Source organism: Chiloscyllium punctatum, chromosome 8, assembly GCF_047496795.1.
Source record: "Chiloscyllium punctatum isolate Juve2018m chromosome 8, sChiPun1.3, whole genome shotgun sequence".
Taxonomy (NCBI): domain Eukaryota; kingdom Metazoa; phylum Chordata; class Chondrichthyes; order Orectolobiformes; family Hemiscylliidae; genus Chiloscyllium; species Chiloscyllium punctatum.
The window spans coordinates 62,461,380-62,488,433 of NC_092746.1; the positions used below are offsets into that span (position 1 = coordinate 62,461,380).

General features: G+C 38.7%; 1 protein-coding gene across 1 annotated transcript in view; it reads right to left on the bottom strand.

Moving 5' to 3' along the window:
* LOC140480594 (contactin-associated protein-like 2) overlaps positions 1-27,054 on the bottom strand; it is a 2,042,618-nt gene that overhangs the window by 1,144,796 nt on the left and 870,768 nt on the right. The window contains exons 6-7 of the mRNA XM_072575654.1: positions 13,171-13,355; positions 9,480-9,620 (exon numbers count right to left, since the gene is read on the bottom strand). Coding sequence (XP_072431755.1) covers positions 9,480-9,620; positions 13,171-13,355 — 326 coding nt within the window. The remainder of the gene's footprint in view (positions 1-9,479; positions 9,621-13,170; positions 13,356-27,054) is intronic.

Consider the following 27,054-nt stretch of genomic DNA (forward strand, 5'->3'; position numbering starts at 1 on the left):
CTATAAGAGAAAAACACATGCATTATCATGAGGACTATGATTTGTAGAAGCATTGCCATGGAAAATGCACCAATTCAATAATGACTGATAGTTAACAGCCATGCTTTATTTAAATTTTACACCAGGCAGATTGACTTCAATTAGTCAAGGCATTAGCTTGAGAAATGAACCAGGGTCAGCTGTCACCTGCTTTATTGAGTTGAAACAACAATGTTTGTACTTATTCTTTCTGTCTACAAGAAGAGGGTATTCTGTATTAATGCAGGCACCTTCCCATACAAAATAATGTATCACACTATGAGCCAAACCAACAATCCAAAATTGATTTTCAGCATAAGTCTTAACACACTTGGGATAATTTAGCAAATGTCCATTTGTAAAACACATTTAATGTTAGACACTATTTTGAGTTTTTCAGCATGGACAAGTAGACTTAGGTCTGTACCATGTCTGTTTGATACAGTCCACCAGTCTTTGTGACATATGGCTTGCATAGCAAACACAACATTGGCACTGATAATTATATGCTACATTACTTATGTGCATGATAGGCAAACTCAAGGTGGTGCTAGTTTTCATATTTATGCATATTGGGAATGCCAAGGTGAGGCACAGTTCCATAATTGAACAATTGTTTTTTAAAGACAAGATTGCAAAACTTGATAATAGGGTTACTACTTTATGCTATGCCCTAAGCTGCACTTGTTCTGTAGTATGCAAATTTCTTCAATTTTTAAAAACTTAAAACATGCCCAATGTGCTACCTAGTTTCAATCAATGACCACACAATAAGCAACTGCTGCTTGAAACATGCCCAATGTGAAAGCTGACTTCTGCACAAGTGTTTTGGCAACACAAATAACAATGTCACTAAAAATATCATATATTGCTCTACGTAGTCTCTGGGACAAAGATGTTTTTCCTTGCACTTACTTTCACTTTTGGCCTACTGTGTCCCACATCAAATGGGAAGAGGTATTTTCTGAGTTCAATGTTCTAAGCTCCCAGCTATCCAGCCACAAATCAGCATTCAGTGAAGATGCCAAATCCTTGCAAACATGTCCAGCAGATCTGGAACATGCATATGGGAGGGTTCTGGGTGAGTTACCCAATTTTCACACAGCAAGAATATCTGGCAACAATGCAAAGCTTCTAGGCCAATACATATCAATAAACTTGACAAAGAAACAGGAATTGACATCCTTAACAACAGCGAGTATATAGACAAAATATATGCCATTTTTAATTCTGGGTCCAAATTCATATCCATTGGACCTGCTGCTCATCAGAACTGGACAACCTTGCTTGAAAACAAGCATAAATACACATTGCTGGAACTACATGGAAAAGCAATGAGTTGCCAGATGATACATAATTTCCACTTGTATGATGAAGGATTCCTTCAAATACATGAATTCTATATAGGTTATGCATATCAATAGGAATGCAGTGAATATCCACTCATTTTACACTGCTAGGCTACTTATTATGACACACCTCTGGAGCAGGTGGGACTTGAGTGAAGACACCTGGCTCAGAGTTAGGAACAGTACTTCTGCACAACAACAATCCTTCAGAATCCTATTTACTTGAATCAAGTCTCCCTTGCTCTTCGAAGCATCTGTGGAAACAAGCCCAATCTGTTCAACCTTTCTCCTTAAGATTAACTAATCAGTCCGGGTATCAATCTAGTAGAACTTCTCTGAGCTGTTCTCCAATGCAGTTGTAAAGGAAAGCCAAAATGTACCTTAGATTTCAGATGTGGGTTTGCCAATGCTTTATAAAACTGAAAGATGACAGAAGACCATAAGACCACAGATACTAGAGCAGAAATAGGCCATTCGAGTGCCATTTGATCATGCCTAGTTTGTTTCTCCCTGCTGTATTCCTACCTTCTCCCCACATTCTTTGACCCATTATCGAAACCAGAACAAGTCTATCCTCTGTCTTCAATACACTCAAAGATTTGGCCTGCACAGCCTCCTATGGCAATGAGTTTGACAGATTCACCACCCTCTGGCTGAAGAAGTTCCTCTTCATCTCGGTTATGTAGGGTCATCCCTTCACTCTGACTTCTGCGCCAAGCCTCCTATTAGTGGAAACATTTTCTCCACATCCACACTTTCTAGGCCTCCCAGTATTCTGTATATTTCAATATTTCTTCTTATTTTTCCAAATTCCATTGGGTGCAGACCCAGGGTCCTCAACCATTCCTCATACGACAAGCCCTCAAATTCTACTTCAAAAAAAAAATCGAGACATTTCACAAATTCCATTTCTTTGGGATCTGCCACCAACCTGATTGTCCTAGTCCACCTGTATATTGAGGCCCCCATGATTATTCTCATAGCACCCTTCTTATATGCCTTTTATATCTCTTGATGTATTTTCTGCCCTACATTCTAACCACTGCTGGGAGTCCTGTACATAACTCCCATCAGGGGCTTTTTATCCTTTGCAGTTCCTCAACTGTACCCACACAGGTTCCAAGCTTTCTAATCCTGTATCACTTCTTGCCAACTATATAATTTCATTTCTTACCAACAAAGCAACCACACCTCCATTTCCCCTACCTCCAGCCCTAGTTATGCAACTCTCCAGCTCTCTGGTCCCAGCATGATTCTGTCTCATCGGAACAACTCTCTCATTCCCCAGTCCTGGTGCCAATGTTGCATGAATGTGACCCTAATTCCCCCATACCAATGTTTGAGCCAGGTATTTATCTCTTTAAGTTTATTGACCCTGTGCCAACTGGCTCAAGGGTCAGGTAGTAATCCAGAGATTACAACTTTTTTGGTTCTGCTTTAAATTTAGCCCTGAGCTGCTCATATTTGCTCAGCAGAACATCTTTCATATTTCCACCTATATTGTTGGTACCTATGCAGACCATGAAAACTGGACCTTTCTCCAAATGTATGTTAAATTCCAATCATAATAAAGGACAGCATGCTCTTAAATGTTTAAGTTATTTGTTGTAGTTTCATGTTAACCTTGGTGAATAACACCAAGATCTCTTTCCACCTTAGAATTCCACAGTCATTCTCCAATTAAGTCAAGCTTTTCTTTTTTGCTTTCTGCCAAAATGAGCAACCTCACATATTCCACATTAGACTTCATCGGTCAGATTTTTGCCCAATCACTTAGCCTCTCCATATTTGTCTTAATATGCTTGTGTTCTCCTCACAATATACTTACCTATCTATCTGAGTCATCTCCAAAATTAGCTACCAAGTCTTCACTCCACTCATCTAAGTCATTGATGTAAATTGTTTGGTACTACAATTGTCAATATTTTTCCAATAAGAAAACGATCTATTTGTGCACACTCTCTGCTTTCTGCCAGCAATGCTCTCTTCTATACATGCTAATATGTTACTCACTACATTAGGAGCTCCTACTTTGCAGAATAATGTGATATGTGATACCTTTCAAATGCCTTATGGAAACACAAGTCTGGAGGCTCCCCTTATCCATAGCAAATCCTTTAAAATACTCCAATAAGTTGGTCAAATATGATTTCCCTTTTTCAAAAAGATATTTTGCCTATCATACTTCGATGTCAGTGTGATGCTTGGTACAATGCACTTGTATCCCTAAAACTGATGGATCTTATATTCCTTTGGCTGTTCACAACAGGCAACATACCAACTGTACTCAATTATCCTATGCATGCATAATTTAAAGGACAGTGCACAACATTCAATTCAATTCCTTCAATGGACAAGAGTTCTAAATAATCTTGAGCATGCTAATAATTACACTGATCATTTAGGATTGTCAGTTGGGTGCGCAGTGTGATATGCATGCATGTTCTGAAGGCTACATATAATAATACACAAAGTTCTGTTCCTTGCAGACAGAAAGGGCTTGTACATATTTTGGAACAGTTTCAATAAAACAGCTGACAGTCATTTTCTGGTTCATTTCTCAATGCAGTGCTTCGACTCGAGTAAATTTGCCTGGATTAAATATAAACAAAGTGTGGTCGTTAACTATCAGTTATCATCCAATGGATATACGCCCCATGGTAAAACCTCTGCCAATCAGCATGTACTTACAAATTAATCAGCACTCACTTCTCAAACTGTATCAACATTATTTTCCCTTTATGTTAGTGTTTCTTGCAAATTGTTATGTTGAGTACAAGATGAGAAACTTAATCAAAATGTGTCTTTTCTTTGGTAATACACATGTCCTGTACGATTAAAGTAGCTACTTGTATATTGTGGAGTCACAAATGGTGGTGAACATTAGGGCATTATCAGTAAATATCACTATTTCTTAAGTTATGATGGAGTGAAGGTGATTGATGAGCAGCTGGTAATAATAGGCCTTGGAATATTACCATGAGGAACTCCTGCAGAGATGTTCTGGGGTTATGGATAACTGATCTCCAACACCTATAACCATCTTCCTTTGTCCTGAGTATGGCTCTAAAGAATGCAGAGGTTTCCCCTGACTTCAGTTGATTTAGTTTTGTGAGGGATCCTTAATGCCATACTCTGTCAAATGCTGCTGAGAGGTCAAAGGCACTTACTTTTAACTCACCTCTTCAATTCATTTCTTTTGTCCATGTTTGGACCAAAGATGTAATGAGGTCAGAAGTTGAACTAATCTAAAACTGAGCATCACTGACCAATTATCACGAAGCAAAGTGCCACTTGATAGTAGGGCTTTTGCATACTGGAACAGCTTGGTGAGACGCATGGCTAATTTTGAAGCACAAGTGTTCAGTACGATGTTGTCAGGCCTTCCCTACTGTATACGATTATGTGAACACGTCTGGTGTGTTTGTGCAGTCACTGGTGGGACAGAATATACCCAGGGATGATGGATGATGATGATGATATACCAGAAGGTATAATTCCATAAGATGCTGCAAGGAGGACTTTGTATCATCAACAGGATTGGATTGTTGTCAGGTTCATATTCTTTTCAGGAATGAATGCCTTCAGACTTTTCTTGATGTCATAGGAAGTGAATTGAATTGATTGAAGACTTGCATCAAGTGACAGTGAGGACCTCAGGATGAAGTTGATATGGATCATCCATTTGGTGTGCCTGGCTGAAGATGGCTGTAAGTGCTTTCGCCTTGTCTTGTGCAGAGATGTGCTGAGACCTGACATTGTTGAGGAATTGGATATTGGTAGAGCTTTCTTCTCCTGTTAGCTATTTAATTCTACACAGTCCAACAGAAAATGGCAAGACTACAGGGTTAGAATTTGATTTGTTGATTGTGGGATCACAGCTTTATCTATCATATGCAAATGTTGTAGCTAACCAGTTTGACAAATCACTTTTAGGTTTGCTTAATGCTGTTTTTGGGATGTCCTTCTTTGTTGCCTTCTTCATTGACCCAGCATTGATCTCCCCTACTTGTAATAGTAGAATGGAGAACGTACTATGCCAGAACTTACAAATTGTAGTTGAATATAATTCTCCTGTGGTGGAGGCTTATTGTTTCAAGTTGCTATGTGTATTCCAAATCTAGAGTTATCTAGGATAAATAGTGGAGCTGGAAAAAGCATAGCAGGTCATGCAGCATCAGAGGAAAAGGGGAATCGATGATTCAGGTCATCAGGACACCTATTCCAAATCTTATCCTACTTCGAAACTAGTTGTGCCACATACAATGATAGAGGGTACCCTCAATGTTATAGTGGGATCTTATCTCTGAGCGTTTTGTGGAGGTCACTCCAACCAATACTGGCACTGACAGTATAACAGGTGGATTTATTATGAAGCCAAGGTAAAATAAGTTAATATTATTTTTTGTAGCTTTCCTCACAAAAATCCACAGACCAAGTCTTAGAGCCATTTCCTTTATGACTCAGCCAACTCAATTATTGGTGGTTGTACCAATTAATCTTGGTGATATTTGATGCCCCCTCAGCCAGAGCATGTTCTGTGTCCTTGGCACCTTAATTGCATCTTTTAATTGTTGATCAACATGGAATGGGTTGAGGCAGATAGTGGAGCAGTGGGAAAAGTTTGTGTGGTGTTGAGTGTTTTGTGATAATCAGCAAGTTTATTTTGCACGTGTGATCTGATGCCATGAGATGTTAGAATTTATGGGATCTGAAATCAATGTTGAGGACTCCTGGGCAACTCTCTCTCTATTGCACACTGCGTGGCCACCTCTGGTGGGTGTGCCCTGCCACTAAGAGAAAAGAATATACCCAGGGATGATGATGGCATCTGGGACTTTGTCTATAAGGTATAATCTGATAAGATAACTATATTTGGCTGCTGTTAGTCTGTAGCACAACACTCAAGCCACCAGATATTGATGAGGAAGACTTTGTCTGATTGACAGGGTTCAATTTGCCGATGTAATTTCTCGTACCAAGTTGGAACATCTGCTTTTGTTCATTTTGTTAGAATTTGCAGTGGTTAGATGCAGCTAACTACCTTTTGAGACCATTTCATTTGGTACTTAAGAATCAATCATGTTGATGTGCATCTGAAATCGCATGCAGGCCAGACCATTCCCTCCTCTGGAAGACATTTGGAAACTGGATGGGGTTTTACAATATTTATGATAACCAACAATGGTTTTCCAGTCGGTATTACACTAGATTTTTTTAACTCCAAGATTATTAAATTCGTTCAAATTTCACCATCTACCACTCCAGACTTTGTAGAGCATTAATCTGGGCCTCTGGATTTCTAGTCCAGGGCCATTGCCACTATAATGCCTCCTCCCTCAAAGAAGTACATGATGACAGTGTTAACAAAATTGATTTGCAGCATAACATATTTGCAATGTATAATTGCATATAAAAGCAATATCTACATAATAATCCAGAATTGAATTTCAACACTTGTGTTTTGCACAACAACAAACTGTTCACGCTCCAGGCATTTAAATGGAGCAGACTCAAATCAACAAGAAAATGATTTTTCACAGCTTGTACTTTATGGAAAACAATCTGTCGTTGATGTTTTTCTGTGCTTCCTTGTTGACCTGATTAGTAATGATTACTGAGTGAAGACAGTTCCAGCTGTTCATTTTAAAATGGTACTTGTATCAGCAGTATGGATGTCACATTGTTCTGTTATAATAGCCTACTGAAGGCTATGTTAACGAAGACTGATTTTTAAAAAAAATACTGCTGGCACTTTATAGAGCTATTCTATTGGAACTGTTATTGAGAACAGAAGACATAACATGTTCGACCAAAAGTTAGTTGAGGAACTGGCAGTTGGATTAGATTAAAAATCTATTGTTATAATGGAAGTCTTTATGCCAAAGGAGAGGAATTAACAATTACTTCCAGAAAGCAGTAATGTGATGCTCTAAACCATCTGCAGTATTTGAAAACCTCATAGATTTTTTTTTACAGTTTCAGCATTGCTGGGATGAAGCAGCAGCAAACTGTCTTGTGTTAGAGATAATTTTATATTAGAGAAATCTACAATGAGTGGGTTGTGTATTGTTTATATCCTGCAGCTAGCTGGATTTATTATCCACTGATGATAGCTAGCTTTCAATTCAACATGAGACCAATCTCCAATGAAACTAATAAGAGGTAAGGCTATAAAAAGGTTACTTCTCAACCTTGTGGTTGCAAATTACTTGCTTTTGTCTACATAACATAATATTATATACATTAACCATGATTCTCCCAAAGTCAACATTCCATGCTAACTTAGAAATTAATATTGTATAATTGATGAATCAACATTTGAATCATGTCTCTTTTATCACCAAATATGCAAAAAACAAGAGTAGTGCAACTTATGGGCAAGACTACATTCTTATGGACTTGTAACAACAGAGATATCCATTGCAACATATCAAACTGATAGCTATTTCATACTAACAAGAAAGAACCTCCACTGATATAGAATCTTATATGACTTGAGGACACTGTGATGACCTTTGACCCAAATAGTACAGATAGGCAAATTTGTAATTTCTTGAAAAGTTTTATTTGTTGCCATCACAGCCGCATGAAGCTCAATCACCACCCATGCTGTCATGGCACCAGTGACATCTCTGCTTTTGTCATCACAAATAACTTTCTACAAAGAATTAGACTGTCTGTATTATTAATATACATGGAAAGAAATTTTAACAAACAAAAAGAAATCAAGTGTTTCAATTCAATTCAATTCAATTCAAATCCTAGGATAAAGTTTTGCTTACTACCCCTCTCCTAACACTTAGCCACCCTACTTAACACTTCATTGGCTGCCAACAACTCACAGACTCCCTCCTGCTCACGACTCTGTTCCCTCACTATATTCCATTGCTAGTAAGTGAGAAAGCAGGACAGATGGTGAGATAAAGAATGTGAGAGATAGGATTTGGAGCAGGACAGTCAGAGAAGTAGTAAACAGAGCAGTGAGAGGAGCAGTGAGTGGATTGGAAAGGAAGTGCCAGGTGTGGCTGAACATTCATTGGGTGCACAATGATGATATCGGTGCACTTGTTGGCAAAAATGCCACCCTCTCATTTCAACTGAACTGACTTCCTGATCCAGTGAGAAGGCAGGAGGCTCACCAGGCTGAAAGTATCTGTAAAAGCTGTAAGCTATTTTTCTCGTCAACCTGTTCACGGATGTTATTACAACAAGTGGAGTAGGTGTGACTTGAACACAAGCCTCCTGCTCCAGAGATAGGGACACCACCACAGTACCACACGAAGGCCCCTGTTATTGATTATAAGCATCTTTGAAAATGACATTGAAAAGTTTGTATCAACTGAAAATTGAGTTCCTGTAGAATGTGCTTCATAAACAAAATTGAAGTGATAGCACAGAGTACTGAGCCTTTAGTGTGCTATCCAAGGCAAGAGGCAGACATCTGTTCGCTTAAACTTTATGGAATTAAGTCTTGCAACACCGAAAAGGGAGTAAAGGTGTGAAAAAGGAAGGATGGCTGCTTGCCATAAGCAGAGGAGGGAGATCAGTGGCCAGTCAATTTTGACTGCTCTTTTGTATTTTGTAGCAGTGCACTTGCAAAGTGGTTTTTGTATCAACGTGGGGAGAGATCAGTATTCATATGTTCAGTCAAAGTATGGATGGATATATCAGAGGAGGTCAATTGGCAAAAGAGTGAAGTTTTAAATGAGACTTGAGAAAAATGTAATAACTCGATAGTAAAGATTTCATTTAAGATTGATGTATCATAACTGAGCAATGGCCTGTTATACAGAAAGTAACATACAGAAATGATTTAATCTGGCAGTATCTAAAACATTTATCAAATTGCTTTACACAAAAGAAAAAAATGCATAATCAATATAGAAACAGCTCTTGTCATAAAGGAAGGGAGAGCATGATAGAAAATACCAAAAAAAATCTACAATCTCTAGTACTTGTCCTTACCACTAATGTGAATTGATTATCAATTTATGTTTTTATGTTCTTCATTTTACAGAACCTTGTTTTCGACCATTTGGTGCTAACTCAGTCACGTCATCATAGATATATCGATATAAACTTCACTCATTGCCAAATCAATAATCTTACCACTTTAGATGTGTCTAGTTTTCCCCTCCTGGCAAGGTCAGTGATATTAATTCCATTATAATTTATAGATTCCATGCAGCCTTTGAAATTCTTTCCATTGAAACTTGGCTTTCCAGAAAATGGCATTCCTCCAAAACTGAGCTTGAAGAATAAATGAGATGGCATCTTACATTGTACACATGAAAAAGCAGAATTGAAGATTTTTAAAATAAAATCTTACAGCATGTCAGTTAAATACAGAAGTAATTAGAAAAGGAAAAAAATCCTGTACATAATAAACTTATAATTCTTTGAGGAAGTGACCAAGTTGATCGATGAAGGAAGAGCTGTTGCTGTCATATACATGGAATTTAGTAAGGACTTTGATAAGGTTCCCCATGGTAAACTATTGGAGGAAGTGAAGTCACATGGTGTGCAGGGTGTTCTAGCTAGGTAGATAAGGAACTGGTTGAGCAACAGGATACAGAGAGTAGTAGTTGAAGGGAGTTTCTCAAAATGGAGAAAGGTGACCAGTGGTGTTCCACAGGGATCAGTGCTGGGGCCACTGTTGATTGTGATATACATAAATGATCTGGAAGAGAGCACTGTTGGTATGATCAGCAAGTTTGCAGATGAGACGAAGATTGGTTGAGTGGCAGAAAACATAGGGGGATGTCAAGGAATACAGGAGAATAGAGATAGACTGGAGAGTTGGCTGAAGAAGTGGCAGATGGAGTTCAATCCAGGCAAATGTCAAGTGATACATTTTGGGAAGTGTAATTCTAGAGCGAATTATATAGTAAACGGAAGAGCCTTGGGAGAAGGTTGCTGCACAGGTGGATAGAGTGGTGAAGAAGACATATGGTATGCTTGCCTTCATCGAAATATAAGAGCTGGCAGGCCATGTTAAAGTTGTACAAGACATTGCTTTGGCCACATTTAGAATATTGTGTACAGTTCTGGTCACCACATTACCAAAAGGACATGGACGCTTTGGAGAGGGTGCAGAGAAGGTTTATGAGGCTGTTGCCTGGTATGGAAGACGCTTGCTGTGAAGAGAGGTTGAATAGGTTAGGATTGTTTTCATTAGTAAAAAGGAGATTGAGGAGGGGCCTGATTGAGGTCTACAAAATCATGAAGGATGTAGACAGGGTAGATAGAGATAAGCTTTTTCCCAGGGTGAAGGATTCAGTAACGAGAGCAGTAATGCTTTCAAGGTGAGAGGTGAATGGTTTAAGGGGGATACATGCGGCAAGTACCTTACACAGAGGGTGGTAGGTGCCTGGAATGCGTTGCCAGCAGAGGTAGTAAAGGTAGACACGGTAGATTCATTTAAGGTGCATCTGGACAGATGCATGAGTAGGTGGGGAGCAGAGGGGTACAGATGCTGAGGAATTGAGCGACAGGTTTAGACAGTGGATTTGGCTTCGGCTCAGGCTTGGAGGGCCGAAGAACCTATTCCTGGGCTGTAAATTTTCTTTGGTCTTTTTGATCTTTATAATGTTATAAATTTATTATCTTCCATTATCAACTCTGGTCATGTCATTCTTGGTTGTGCTTGATGGCTGAAAAAAAAACGTTCTCCGAGCAAAATGTTTGAAAAGAGAATTAACTTTACCATCAGCAACTCCGGCAAATCCTACAATAACCAGGCTACTTTTGAAAGAAAAAATTCAAATTATATTTAAGTCAATACCTATGGGCTCAGAGACAGTTTGTCGATCTAACCAATATTCTTCATTTAAAATGCTTTGCTGAAATCAGAATTCATGTTCCTGCTAACACCCAAACAGCATAAAAATAATTTGCAGAAAATTGAGGCTATGCTCCCACATCTCATTTTGCCTGCCATTTTAAAAGCAGAAAATGTCAAAAAATGCAGGGATTTTTCAACTGGTATCATTTGGTATAACAAAGACTGATTATCAACTTATCGGGGCAACACCTATGTCGATTTCGGGATACGAGGCAAAGTTGAACAGGGAAGGAGAAGAATGAACAGGTCTTTATTTTGTTATCAAGATTGGCAGGATGTCAACATAAATAGGTATGACAAGCCATCATACACCAGGAATAGTATTGTCAGTATTGTTTGTTTGTAACAGTATTATCTATTCTTTACTAAAACATTGAGGTCTTTCAAAATTCTAGGAGTTGGTTGTAGCCTACAGCATATGAATGCAATGTTAATAGTTCTGTTGGATTCAAAACCCAAGACGGATAGGAAAGGTGCAAGAATTATGGGAATTTGCAATACCCACCTCCTTTTTAAGCTTTTCACTACTTGCTCACCCAAGTTTCACTCAACTGGCTATATAATGAAAATGTTGGAAGTCAGCATGCACAATTTAGTGGTAAGGTGAGCAGAATGCTGAAGCACAATGTGTTGTCAATAATGCACTCATGTGTATGTAGCACAGCACCAACCACATAAGACTATGGCAAAAGTTTCACAATTATGGTGTGGAAAAGCTTTGATTTCTTCTTTCAAGAACCCATCACTCAGCTCACATCTCTTTAAACCCCTGAAGCAGCTGACGTGAATTTCCCTTAGTTTCATTAATCAAGAATCATTGCAGTAGCTTTTTCTCCCTGTAGGCATGCAAGTGTGAAAATTTATGTACCTGCGCATGTAAAAGACAGTACTAGAGAACAGCAAAGAAAATAAATACTACAATGCCAATGCAATCTGTTCCTGCCCCCTCCCCCTACCGCCCACGGAAAGTGGTTTAAATCTCGTGCTCGGAAAGATGGAAATGAGTTGTAGTACGGTGAAACCACTCCCTAGTGTCCATTAGCTGTATTGGTACCAATCTGTCAGAAGAATAACAGGTTTCTGTTCACCTACAATTTGCTGGAAACCACAAATGACACATCATTTCTAAAGATTTCTGATGAAATTATGCTAGGAATGCGAATCATGTGAAAGGTTTGCAACTGTTGCTCAGTATTAGTTTTTTATTTTGTTCAAAGTTCGTTATAAATGAAGCACAGAACAATCTCAATTATCCAAACAAGACGGGTGGGGAGTATTTTGTTTGGATAACTGAGAGTTCAGATAACGGCTTGTTCGGATAACGGTTAGCGTTTTTACAGCACTTTGCGATCTCGTTTGGATAATCCGAAATTGGGATAGTTGATGTTCAGATACTCAAAGTTGTTCCTTACTTGCATCTACATTATCTCTCTATGATGATATTCAAACATCTTTAAATAGAGTGAATTGGTTTTGAGACAAATGACGATTGAACAGACAAATAAATTTGTTCCTTGCATCATACTTTACACCATATTGTGATCTCTTATGTCAATAAAGAAGGAAATTATATTTTCCACAGATACAATAAAGAATGTATTACTTTGGCTCAAAAATACAGGAATTACTTCTTATTGTATTATTCTTATTGTTGTAATTTCCTGAGATCAATGATTGGCCAAATATTTTGAAAACATGGGAGTTCTCAGGACATCTAGAAAATATCTTGATCAGAGAGAAGTTTGTTTGTATTAGCTCTGTCACTTTATCCTTTTTTGTCAAATAAAAAAAAGATCATGTTGCAGGATTTAGGTTTTAAAATGAAAATGCAAATGTTAAGAGAAAGAGTTCAAAGCAAACTTATGCAGAATATATTAATTTATCTTTTGTTTATGTCTGAAATGTTGCATATTTACAGGATTTTCTGCTTTTATTCAAAACTCAATGATTCTTTACCTCATAGTCAAGATCCAAGTGGTCAAATTCACCATTAGTCCTGAAATGTTGAGTCTCTCGGTCTAACGTAAAATTGATATTGCGTCCATAGCGTTCAATGATCACTGAGTGCCAATGATGGTCATCCAGAAGGCTTCCAGTTGTAACAGAGGTGTCACCATTGATAGAACTGTGTTGGTTGCTACCTGGAGGTTAATGTTAAAAGACTGTCAGTAGCAGATCCAATGATGAAAGCAGAAGTAAAAGGATCACAAAAGTTAAACCATTAGTAAATTGGAAAGTCAAATTAAAGCTATAGAGAATTGTCACATAATGTGAAACACACAATAAGAAACATGACTACAGAAACAAATAAAGAAGAATCGCACTAATACCTAACTACCAAGCAAAAATATTTTAGCAAGTGTGCATGATCAAAAGGTCAATTCTTCTGCACATGAAGGCACCTTAAATAAAATTTAAATGCATTAGGAAATTCTGTGGTGACAGAATAGCAGACCAATTGTTTACAACAGAACAGTTGGAAAACTGGGGCAACATTGCTCTCTTTCATGGTGAAGAGTGAGTTGTCTTGTTGATGGGAATGTGTCAAAGCAGGTTAACAATATTTCAGCCTAGGGAATCGCTAGCAAATGCTGCCCCACTTGCAATGAGATTACCTTTGCACTTACATAAATCCTTTGTCCCTGGGTGCAACTAAGGAGGTTGTAAATGGTTTGAGGACAAACGTAAATGTACCCTTCACCTTTGCACACACTTCTTCTGGGACCCATTCTGCATGAACAAACCTAAGTTAGGAACTAGTGTACCTTTCAGAATAACATTCAAAGCATTACACATTCTTTCTCAGTGTCAAGGCTTGAGGTAAAGCATTTCATCGACAGCAGATAATGTTTCCATATCCACGTTGACACATACCCAGCTCCACTCCATTACCACTTTCATTTCTTCAAGCATCAGACTGCTTACCTCACTTCTTTTATTGAATGAAAAGAAATTGCCTTCAGCTCAATATTGAGAGGCCAGAACATTTGTCTTTGGTTCCTGCTAGCTACTCCATTCCCTAATCATTGACCTGAACCTTCCCCCCTTGCAAGTGTTTGAGGTTAAACCAGTCTATTTGTAATCTAAATATCATATTTGATCTCACATTGTACTTTCAACTACACGTTCATGTCATCACGAAGACCATTTAGTTATTCTTCTATACCATTGCTCAATTCTATCCTTCCCTCAGCTCATGAATTGCGGAAACCATCATTTATGCCTTTTGTACTTTGGACATGACTATTACAATGTGCCTGTGTCCTATGTTCCACCTCCCATCAACTTCCAGTCTTCTAAAACTCTGCTGCCAATGTCCCACCGTGAACGAAGTGACATTCATACATTACGCCTGTGCACTCTGAACTACATTGGCCCCTAGTGAAGCAACGTCACAAATTTAGAATTCTCATCCTTGTTTTCAATTACTTACATGGCCTCACCAGTCTCTACCTTTGTAATTTCCTCCAAACCTGCAACCCACCCAGGAATCTGTGCTCCCCCAATATGAAACAAAAAAAGAAAACAAAGAACTGCCTATGTTGGAGATCTGAAACAAATGAATAACAAAATTCCTGGAGAAACCCAGCAGACCTGGCAGCATTTGTGGAGAGAAAACAGAGTTAACATTTCGACTTCAGTGACCCTTCATCCGAACTCAACAAGCAAAGTATGGTAAATAAGTCATTCTGTATCCATGAGAGAGACATTTTTAATTTGGAAAGGAATCAAGTGTTTCGGGGAAAAGGTGAGAAATTGATGTTGGGGTGTATCAGATCACCTAACCTAAATCTATCAGATCAACCATACTTCTATTGAATGGCAAAGCAGACTAAATGGTCAATCTCAGCTCCTATGTTTTATTGTTTTATGATCTTAAGATCAGGTCAGAAGTTAGGAATTCTGAATAAGGCATAAATCATGAGGGTGATTGAATACTCTCCATTTGTCTTGATGTGTACAGCTCCAAGAACACCCAAGGAGCTCAATATTATCCAAGTTTGAACCGTTTGTTTGATCAGCACTGCAGCCACTATCTTGAATGTTCACTCCTTTCTTCACCAATCAATCAACAATGGCAGCAGTGTGTATCCTCTACAGGAAGCATTGTAGTAACTTAGCCAAATCTCAACTTCCAATTCATGACTTCTAACATTGAGAATAATAAGGCAATCATCATCAGCAATCACTCACTATTGAGTATGATTGCTGAGCAAGGCAATTCAATGTCACTGGTCATGGATTCTGTGGGAGAAAGTGACGATTGCTAGAGATTAGAGTCGAGAGTGTGGTGCTGGAAAAGCACTTATGCCCGACATGTAGATTCTTCTGCTCCTTGGATGATGCCTGACCTGCTGTGCTTTTCCAGCACCACATTTTCAACATGGATTCTGTGGGTATTTGCATGGCTGTTGTGCCTGAACCTAGAGCCACATCTCCAACCAAACATTTGGCAGGTATTTCTGGGAGGTTAAAGTGGTCCTTGGTCTTGAGATTATTGGCATTCCATTCTCCAGTTCCTTCTCCATGCTCCCTTTATGTGGATTGTCACCTTGTTTTGGAGGAGAGGCTGGATAAGCCAATGGATACATACTAACAACTCCACTTGTAAGTTTCCTTCCACGCCACACACTATTCTGACATGGAATTATACTGCTGTTTCTTCACTAACACTGGGTTGAAACCTTCGAACTCCCTTCTCAACAGCATTGTGGGTGTCTGTACACCTGAAGGTTCAAGAAGACAGCTCACCACCCACTTTCTCCCCATGTCTGCGTGGGTTTCCTCCGGGTGCTCCGGTTTCCTCCCACAGTCCAAAGATGTGCAGGTCAGGTGAATTGGCCATGCTAAATTGTCCGTAGTGTTAGGTAAGGGGTAAATGTAGGGGTGTGGGTGGTTTGCGCTTCGGCGGGTCGGTGTGGACTTGTTGGGCCGAAGGGCCTGTTTCCACACTGTAAAGTAATCTAAAGTAATTAGGATAGTCAATAAATGCAAGTCAGCAATGCCCACATTCATGAATGGTGCGTATAAAATGTTATCTATAAATACAAGTTATTATTTTTGTTGGCTTCATTCTCACCTGTTCTTGACAATTTAGAAACCTGAAGATTGCAACCCAATCTATATTTTTAAACAAATCCTCTAATCGAGCAGGCCTCAATGAGGTGGCTGAGGTGGGGACCATTGGTCTGGAGAGAGGTTTGGGTGGCTAAGGTGTGTGAGGAAAGTTTGTACTGAAATTGAATTGACATCAGGTGGCCACACTGCATGCCCAATGTTGCACAATTGATGCCAAATACAGACGTGAAATGATAATAAAATGGCAATTTTAAAATATCGCAGGAATACTGAATACGGAAATTAGCTTTGCCACATAACACAATTGACAAAATTCAAAGTTGATATCAAGACCCATTTCTCCATCGTGTCCCATTTCTTTCCTTCAGGATTTTAACTTTTTCTATGATCTCTTCTGATGAAAAGTCATCAGACTTATAACGCTAACTGTTTTCTCCCCACAGATGCTGCCAGATTTGTTGAGTTTAGTCAGAAATTTCAGTTTTTGTTCCAAGTTTTCATGTCCTTCTTGACATTTGTATTGCAGGGTCTGTAGAAAATCTGTTGCGTACCTTCTATTAAGTCGACATGCTTCCAAGCGTGCAGAGTTCAAAACTGCTGACAACACTCTATCCAAGGTCTTATTCAGGGTTTATATAGATTTACTGCGACATCTTTGCTTTTATATATCTTGGCATAAAGCTCAGGATTCTTTAAAAAAATTCTGGCCTTACTACATAATTTTAAAATGTGAAAACTGTGGACAATCCTACAATTTGATCCCAATTGATGAGATTTCCCACTGGGATCAGCTCATGGAAATATGTTTCAGCATTCTCATTTTTGAAAGAATTCCACAACTGTTTTTTTCTAGCACAAGTAGAAGTGAGTAAGTGTGAATTGCAGTGTTCAGAATAAGCTTGAAATACAGAGGCAAGTCGCAACATAAATAAGATCTTGCCTGATGAATGAGCATTTACAAACCACAGCAGCAGGATGATTTGGGGTGAGATAGAGGTTTGTGCTTTCACCTTATAGCACCATGTGGAAAAGCAAGTAATCGACATCATTCAATAGGTTGTTCATCATTGTTATTTTCACTTCATTATCAAAGAATGCTATTTCTTGCATGCAGAGATTGATCTGTTATGGGTTTTAATGTGACTGTGAAGCTCGAATACAGTGCATAGCTTTCCATCTCCCAGGCAAAAATACATTTTTGGGATTTTGTTGGGAAGGCCCAGTCTTTCCAGCTTATCTGTTGTCTTTTTGCTGTCAGTAATCTTTATTGTTCAAAGGAAATATTTCCCATACTTATGATTGTTTCCCAAGTATTTTGGCCTATTCCCTATTTTTCCCTCAGTCTGTTGTGGATATTCCTTATTTCCTAAGATTTGCCTCCAATGAGGCCTTGGACTTCATCTCAGCTGCAGATGGTGCCTAAGTTTTAGTTGTGAATATATGACCAACTTAGGGGTTTTAAATCAGTCAAACATCTACATATCTACTCTACCTGAGTTGGGCTCTGACCATGAGTGGCTTCATTCAACATTTCAACTTTTGAAGTAACTCAGGGTTCAGAATTCTGTCCTCCCACCTGATGCCAATCATGTTTGGAATGTATCTCATGCAGAAACTCTTTAGCTGCTTAATATATCTGTCATAGGTTGTCCGTATTTCACAAGCATATAGAAGGACAGGTCTAAACACAATTTTGTACACAGTAATTTTTATCAGTGCCACCTATCTTCCACAGACTCTTTGCAAACTGGCAAATGCTGAGCTAGGTCTGGCTATTTAATTTGCCATCATGCTAGCAATGCAGACACTTCTGGAGATTATACTTTCAAGATATAAGTTTTTGTACAATCTTCAAGGTTGTGTATCATAGTTATTGTTGGTAAATTATAGTCAGAATCTGCTGGCAATGTCTGGAATTCCTCTGTATGCATGAAGCTAATGCATTGTCCACAGTCATCAATTACTTTTGAAATGTCGTGTCTGCTCCTTTAAAGGTTATGCACAGAATGTAACTTGAAGGCACAGACATAAGCAAACAGCTATTAACATATCTCCATTTCTGATGCTTAATTGAAGATAGTAAATGTCTCAGGTTGAAGAGCTTGCCATCTGCTTTGAATTAGATGTACATTTCATCCACATTTCCATCAATAAATCAAACCATGATAAAACCCTTCAGAGCTGGATTGACTAATGACTGTGAGAGCAGACAAGATGTTGCAGTAGAATGTTGCCCTCAATTATACAAGTTGGCTTGATCATTGCCAGGCAATGTGGGACCTGCTGTACAACAAATTTCCCGCTCTAAAAGACATTGCCCACAGGCCTTTCAATGAATAACTCAGTTCCTGAAATCTATTTAAAATTTGCTAATGGCAACAGGGATCTTGGTATCTGGAAGCTTCTGGTCACAACCTGAAACAAAGGTCACAGTTACCAATTAGCCACAACATTCTTATTTGAAGCAGAAGGGTGTATCGGGATTTTGTGCCACATCTGGGCAGCTCTTTTTGGGATTAGCTCTGTTCTTTTGAGAAGTGGCTAGAAAAGGAACTCAGATGAAGAGTTGATCCTGAAAAAAATGAAAGAACTATGGACACTGTAAATCAGAAACAAAAACAGAAGCTGCTGGAAAAGCTCTACAGGTCTGTGAGCAACTGTGAAGAGAAATCAGAGTTCACATTTTGAGTCCAGTGACCCTTCCAAATAACCTACCCACATTCCAAAGTTAGCTGTAAAATCTAGCAAAATCACCCACCATCAGTCAGAGCTCATTAAAGTAGTCAAGATTCAGTTGTTATGAATGACACAGAATAACCTAAGCGAGAAGTGTGTCAGTGACTTACAAGCTCCCACGCCTGAGTAAAGAGCATGAGGTAGCGATCAAAGCAACTGAAATGGTGACACTTTTGTTTGGAAAGACAAATGATGAGAGCAATGGATAATCCTTGGAGCTTTTTGTGATCAAAAATGAACTCATAAAGGGACATCACAAACTTATTGCTGTGAATCAACTTCAGCTCAAAGGCGGTCAATGTCATTTGTGCTTGTACTCTAAAAACAAAGTGAAAGCAATTTTCTTCTCCAAATCTGGCAGCTACACCACCACAGTCAAGGGTCATAATTCGCATAAATGTCATTGCCAAGGTAGAGGACATTCACACCCTTTGATTGAACACCATTTGAAAGCATGGAATTGGAAATCCAACAGTGTTTCCTTACACTCTGCACTGAACGTGATCGTATGATCACTATCATTCAAGACATTCTGCCAACATCCAAGATTGAAGCACTATCCCTAATAGATTGTGTGATTGTCAGGACCAGGGATCAAAAAGCTGTGAACATTAACTGTACTATGTTTTGGCCATGATTGCTGGTATCTTTTTCACAGTATTTGTACCTGAGAGCCTAACCGAAAGTCTCTGATAGCCATGGCAGGTACAGAAGTTAGAGGTACCTGATAATTTGAACAACATCAAGCTCAAATAATTTAAAGACCAAATCAGTGAGAAACCACAGTGGAAAGTCACAGTACTATTCAACGTCCAAAATTATTTGCAATCCATACATGCCAAAAATGTCCTTGGTACAGTCCTAAAAGATACCAAGCTTGGTTTCATGGGAATAGCACAGAAATATGCAAATTAATCTATTGTACATCATGAACATTTTAAACCTGGCCACAGAATTCAAATGTCACTAAAAAGACATCCACACATCAAACAACCAAAGCTGAAGTTCGAAGAAACTGATACTTTAAATACAAATAATAGATAAAGACAGTTAAGGGACTTCAGCTTAACATGACCATCCATGACATGGATACCATTTACAAGTTAGCCAATGAGAGCTAGAAACTCTCAACACAAGGACAAACACCATTAACACTCAAAGATGGCAAGACTCTCCTCAAAGACATGGTAAATATCAACGTCTATTGGAAACAGCATTTTTTAGAACTACTCGATGAGAATTCCATGGTAGGCATGCCCCTGTTGAGAAACCTCCCACATATTACAATCAGGTGATGATCAAAGTAAAAACTGGTGGCAATCAGGTCCAAAATGACAATGTTGCAGTAGAAGTATTGAATCATAGAGGAGGCAAAATGATCTTCAAGACACAAACACCCTCTGTGTGTAACTTTGACAGAATGAAAAATTTCAGTGACCTCAGAGACAACATGATGCTCACAATCTTCAAAGAAGAATTTGAGCAGAACTATTTAATCTTCAGGGTGATACAGATTGCTTCTAGACAATTGCAAAGGAGATCCTTCCAGATTACGATTGTGGCATCGTGGCTTCCAACCATCAGTGGGACAACTCAAGTGACCTTCAAAACACGGTATATTCAGAAAAAGGGCAGAAAGCAGAACATCCTTTTGTACTTGGCTTTCTTCAATCTCATAATAACCTTTGATTCAATAAACCAAACTGCAGTTTGAAACATGCTAAAGCATATTGATGTCTAGCTAAGTTCACAAATATCATTCATCTCCAAAATGATAATATACAATTAATGTTACTAAACACATTTTCAGTATAAACACATTCTCTAGCAAATCAGGCATTCTTTGTCAAATCACGTGTGTCATTGCATTAAAACTACTCCTAATCTTCCTTGTAGCCACAGTGCAATTTAAACTGACAGGCACTTCATCATGTGTTAATAACACATTGCATAGATGGTAAATACTTCAACCATAACCAGCTAAAGACCAAAAACAAGACACTTTTATAATGCAATAGCATCTTCTGATAATACACAGATTAGTGCTCAATCTAAAGAAAATTGACAACAGATAGTAAACATATACAATGAAGTCTTTATGAACATATGATTTGGAGATGCCGGTGTTGGACTGGGATGTACAAAGTTAAAAATCACACAACACCAGGTTATAGTCCAACAGGTTTAATTGGAGGCACACTAGCTTTCGGAGCAATGCTCTTTCATCAGGTGATCGTGGAGGGCTCGATCATAACACAGAATTTATAGTATAATTTCAGTTACATCACACTGCAAATTTTTGCTATAAATTCTGTGTTACGATCGAGCCCTCCACAATCACCTGATGAAGGAGCATTGCTCCGAAAGCAAGTGTGCTTCCAATTAAACCTGTTGGACTAAAACCTGGTGTTGTGTGATTTTTAACTTCATGAACATAGAGCTTGTGTTGAACATCAGGAAGATGAATGTCTTATGCCAACTCACACCAAGTGGATCAAATCCAATGTCCCCAATTGAGATTTATGATGACATATTGAAAAGTGTTCCACACAAGCCATATTTTAGAAACTATCAATCCAAAAGATCTTACATTAATGAAAGGTACATGACTAAATACAATGAGATCACCCAGTCTAAGGTAAATTACATATTCATCTTCAAGAATCATGATCTCAGATCGAACATTAAACTTAAAGTCTATGAGCAGTGATTCTTCCCAAACTTCTCTATTGTGCTGAGGCTTAGACAACTTATTAATTGTTTTGAAAAAAAAGGACTCGTGAATCAAGTGGCAGGACAGAACAGAAAACATGGGTGTCCTACAAGAGATAGAATTCCAAGAATAGAGGTACTGATATCTTACATTGATTAAGAAGGTCAGGACATGTCATTTGAATGCTTAACTCAAAAAACTGCTGAAATGGTAGTTTGACTCAAAGTGGCACTGGGGACCGTGTTCATATGGAGCAAAAGAAAACATTTTACAGATAATCTCACATTGAAGGTCTGCTCGTTTTGAAATTGCCTACTTCAGAGAGTTGTGAATGCCATGTAAATGAATATTTTTGAGGCTGAGTTTAATCTTTGTTCTGTAAAGGCATTGAAGGTTATAAGGGAGCATTGTTGATGATGTTGGCTGGCATGTTGTTTTGGCCATGGTCAAACCTTATTAAATGATGGCACAGACTGAAAGAACTAAAGAAGCTGTTCTTCTATTTCTTATGTTCTCAAAGTAGAGATGAGCAAGGAAGAAAGCAAGGGAAGCTCCTCAAATCAACACATTATGTCCTCACTGAGGAAGGTTCAGAGGTCTAATTTGTCAAGTGCAAATCCACAGACAGCACTGATTTCTTACTTCCACTCAGCCAACCACAGAGGAAAAAAGTCCTCAAAATGAAGGATTGTCCATAGATATGGTGTTAGAAATCAAGGTTTTTGTTTTGTTTGTTCATAGAATTTGGGCTTCACTGGCAATACCAGCATTTATTGTCCATCCCTATTTACCAGAAGCGTTGTTAAGAGACAACCACAACATTATGGGTCTGGAGTCACTTGTAAGTCAGACCAGATAAGATGGCAGATTTCCTTCTCCAAAGGATATTAAAAGATGAAAAAGTGAAAATCAGCAATTTCCTGATTGGAAATTGTCATTGCTTTAGAAGAATTCATTGTATTAAAATAAAGCACTTCTGAATATCATTTAAATGTATAAGTACTCCAGAAAAGAACAAGAAAAAAAGTGACTGACTTTTCTACATTTCTTTTCTACATTTACAACTGTGACTCAAATCTCAGAGTCAGACATCTCAAGTTGACAGAGCTAATGGAGAACAAAATCAGGCGAAAGTAAAATGATTACATTTGAAAGAACTTCAAAATCAAATAATTAGAGAGATGGGAGAAGACATAGAAATCAGTAAAAGCTGATTTTTTTAAATTGGAAAACATAGTTAGAAGGAAATGTTTCAAACTCAATTGAAAGAATTAATCCAAATTCTTTAAATTCTTCAATTTATTCTACACTTTTCCCCAGAGATCAAACAATATATTTGATACCGCCTAGAAATAAATTTGTGGTGCAATTTGCAAGGAACAAATGATTATCTGTAAAGAGCTAAAAATCCCCATTAGTGCCACTTAAATTTGTGTTTCCATTCTCAAAGTTATTCCCATTTTGCTTTTTAAGTAAAAGGCAAATAAAGGGATGTTCTTCTATTTTGATGTACTCTATTGCCTTCCACTCTGTAATTATGCAAGGCTTTCAGCTAGAAAATTTAATGAAGACACTGACTTAGTTGCAATCCTTGGCAAATTCTGAATCACAGGGTGGTATCTTCCCACCTACTGAACTATCTGAGCAATATAAGGAAGTTAGAAAAATTGGGAGAAATCATCAGAAAAGAAATTCCTGTCATTAAAAACAAAATGCCTCATTCTTCAACTGTGTTGAACAGTGATATGAGGATCTTGTTAGGTAATGGCCAGGCGTACATTTGCATTCATTTGTTTGCATTGACATCTCTACATTTGCTATCTCAGCTCATTTATATTCAGTTTCCCAATGTCCTGCGCAATGGGTAGAAACTATACAGCAACAATTTCTAGCATAAAAGTCAGAGCAGGTCCCTAGTGACTCCAGCTCACCACTTAGCACAAGGGTTTACTACCATGTCGTAACATCTCTGCAATAAACTGATAGCCATGCCATCTATGAGCCCTGAGAAGTGTTTATTTTCGGTTCCCCTCCATCTCTGTGCATGATGAAGGGCAATCCCTGGCTGGTATCACCTGACTGGATACAGGATTGGACATTTCACAATGGCACAGGTGCCAGGGATTTTGGGAAGTCCCAGCAGAGACAATTATGTCCATCACTGGCAAAGGGGTAGACTGGCATGTGGGTGCCAAAGGAGCATGGTGTATAGATAATGAGTCAAATTTTAGAAACTGGTGTGAGAAATCTCAGTAGGCCTCATGGAGAGAAATCTTCCACGAGATTCAACAAAATTGACACCTAGCCAATGTTATGAAAATTGTGGGTGTACTTTAAGAGAGTTAAAAGCAGCAAAACTACTGGACACAGTGCCAAGTGTTCTCAATAAGGCAACAATGTAATACTTGGCCGAACAACTTGATTAGCTCATTGTCTGGAGACAAAAACAAATTTGAATTCGGCCAATCAGTTTCAATTATACCTCGAAAAATATCAGTTTGAATTGAGTAGATTTACAATCTTAAAAGCCAATGACACAATCCGATGCTTTGGGGGCATAAGACTGCAGAAAATTGAACAGTCGAGAGGAGAACTGATAAGCCCAGCATGTAAACAGACTGCCTGAAAATAACTCTCTTAGAAGTACCCTTTCGACACAGAAATTCCTAAGAAGAAGAAAAGAAGACCCAGAAAGATCCAAATAGAAGAACGAAAGCTGCCTGGTTTTGAGATAAGAAGTGTGGTTTTGTAAATCTTTATTGGGAGTTTCATCAGACTAGTATTATAGAAGGGAAGGTAAAAGATAGGTTAGAGGAAGGAAGAAATTGTAAGTAATGGTTAGTTAATTATTCTCTGTTATACTTTAAGAGATAAAGTTGTTAATTTTTCCTTTAAATAGTTCTTGGCCATTCAAATCTTCTCCAGATTAATGCATAGGATAAATCTTTTCTGTGTTGCTGGTTTAAATTTAGCAGGATGGTTTACCCCGTGCTGTAAAACCAATTTCCAGTAAAATTCAACCATGACATAAATTCCCAGAATAGCTAGTCTGAACAAGACAGGAATGCACTATAAACAGCTATCTCCTATCTGTTAATTTCACTCATTGTCAGTCACTTACCCATTCAAGGATTCCCACTTTAACTTTCTACATGATATCCGCGACTGATACCCACTCTACCTTTTGCCAAGATATGAATTTTGATCCAGACTGACACATTTTAAGTCCATTGCAAACATTTTGTTGTAACATTTTTTTGCCAAGAATCCAAGCCTTTTCTCCATCAGTATGTCACTGGATCTGCCATTTATTTACCTATACTCTTATACCACATACCATGGGCTCAAGTTCACGCCTTACCCAGAGAGAGTGACAGATGTGGTGTCGTAAAATTTTAGGATTCATTGTGATCGACATTATTCTTCATGGCTACTTGATTGCCAAGCTGCAATTTTAACAGGGGCAATGCAGGCATTAGCAGGCCCATCCATTGGTCGAATGTGCCTCTAAATGGTTAATGACCATTTAAGGGCACTCAAGCATGCCCTCAGAATTTACTGCAGGGTGGGAAGAGGCTGTCCCAAGTGTGAAGCATGGCAACTTGAATTTCTCAGACTAGTCAAGACCATGGTGTTTACCAAATTTATGGGTGCCTTGGGACTGTCAAAGGTCACCACTTTTCTCCTTCTCCAATTTATGCCAGGGTAGTGGGACCTGGCCCACGAGAAAAAGATCAGCAGTTATTAGCCTCACTAATTAACCTTGAACTGAGTGGCTTGCTCGGCCATTTCAGACGTCAGCTAAGATTCAACCACATGGCTATGGATCTGGAGTCCCATGTAGGCCGATCAGGTAAAGATGGCAGATTTTTTTTTCCTGAAGGACATTAGCAAATCAGATGGGATTTTACATGAACAATAGTCTCTGTAATGATGACCATGAAATTATAATTGATTTTCAGATGTATATTGATTAAATCTAAACTCCAGTAGCTGTCCTGGTGGGTTTGAATTCCATCCCCATAGTCTGGCCTTCATAATTAAACTTCAGTAATGTTACTACTCAACAGTTCCCACCAACCTCATCCTCTCTGCTCTCTGTCCTTTTTATTAATTACTGAGGGCACCTCACCACCTCTCTTGCTCCTACATTACCACAACTGCTCCTCCATCCACTCCCATCAAACTCAACCTAAATGCTTGCTTCAATGCCAGAAAAACTGGACTGTAATCAATGTGAGAGATCCAGGACTGGCAGGATTGGGTGTGGAAAAGAACAAGGAGCAAATTGTAGATTTTCCTAGAGAACAGCAGGACTGCTCTTGTGGGACAGGGAGGCATCAATGAACAATTAAGTCAGTTCACTTCACTGTGCTATGCTACTCTGCCATTATCATGAGTGCTAACTCACAATTATATGCTCTTCACTTCAGCAGGCATTAGCATCAACAGGGAAGTAACACTAAGAAGCCAGCAGTGGTGACCTTCAACTCTGAGAAGAAAGCCAGTGAAGCTTTGGAAGATACACTGGGAAGGCATTCTTCTGCACCCTTCATCAGCTCAGAGACTTTCCTATGTGGGCACGTATTTAGATTAGACACAGGTAAACAGCCTGACATGTCTCTGCAGCTGGTCCTGAGATCTCCAGGTCTCAAAGAATTTTTGGAGATGAGGCATCAGCTCAACTTCGAGCAAAAGGCTTGTCCCTGTTATTGATCATTAATGATTCAGTTTAACTACAGTGATGAGTAGATTTGTCAGAGGCATTTGGCAGATTTGTCAGAGGAAAACAGCAATCTGAAAAAGGATGCAGGAGTCCACCAACGGTATCAGTAGTGCTTGTGCTTTGCTCACATGCTCTTGGCTACCTCCTAGTGTAGGATGGTGACAGCTGTAGAGACACAATAACAGCTGAATACTCAATCTTCCAGACATGCACCAGGACATGGACTCCATTGTTTTAGACATGGATGTTACAAGATATGAGGGGGTAAGGGACCTTCACTCCAGTTGCCTCTTCCTCTAAGGGAGACAGAGAAAGTCAACAGACGTGCAAGGAAAGAGGAGTGGCACACAAGTACCCCAGAACCCTCTTCTCAGGTCACAGCCAAAGTGATTGGATCCTCCACCTACCACCCTGCTTGTGATTTTTCTTTCATATGTTCATAGGATGTGAGCATCTCTGGCTGGACAAGTATTTATTGCTCATTTCCATTTACAGGTGAGAAAATGATGATGACATATCTTCTTTAAGCACTGCAAAACATTTGATGTTAATAGACCTAAATGATATGAGGAAAGGGAGTTCCAGT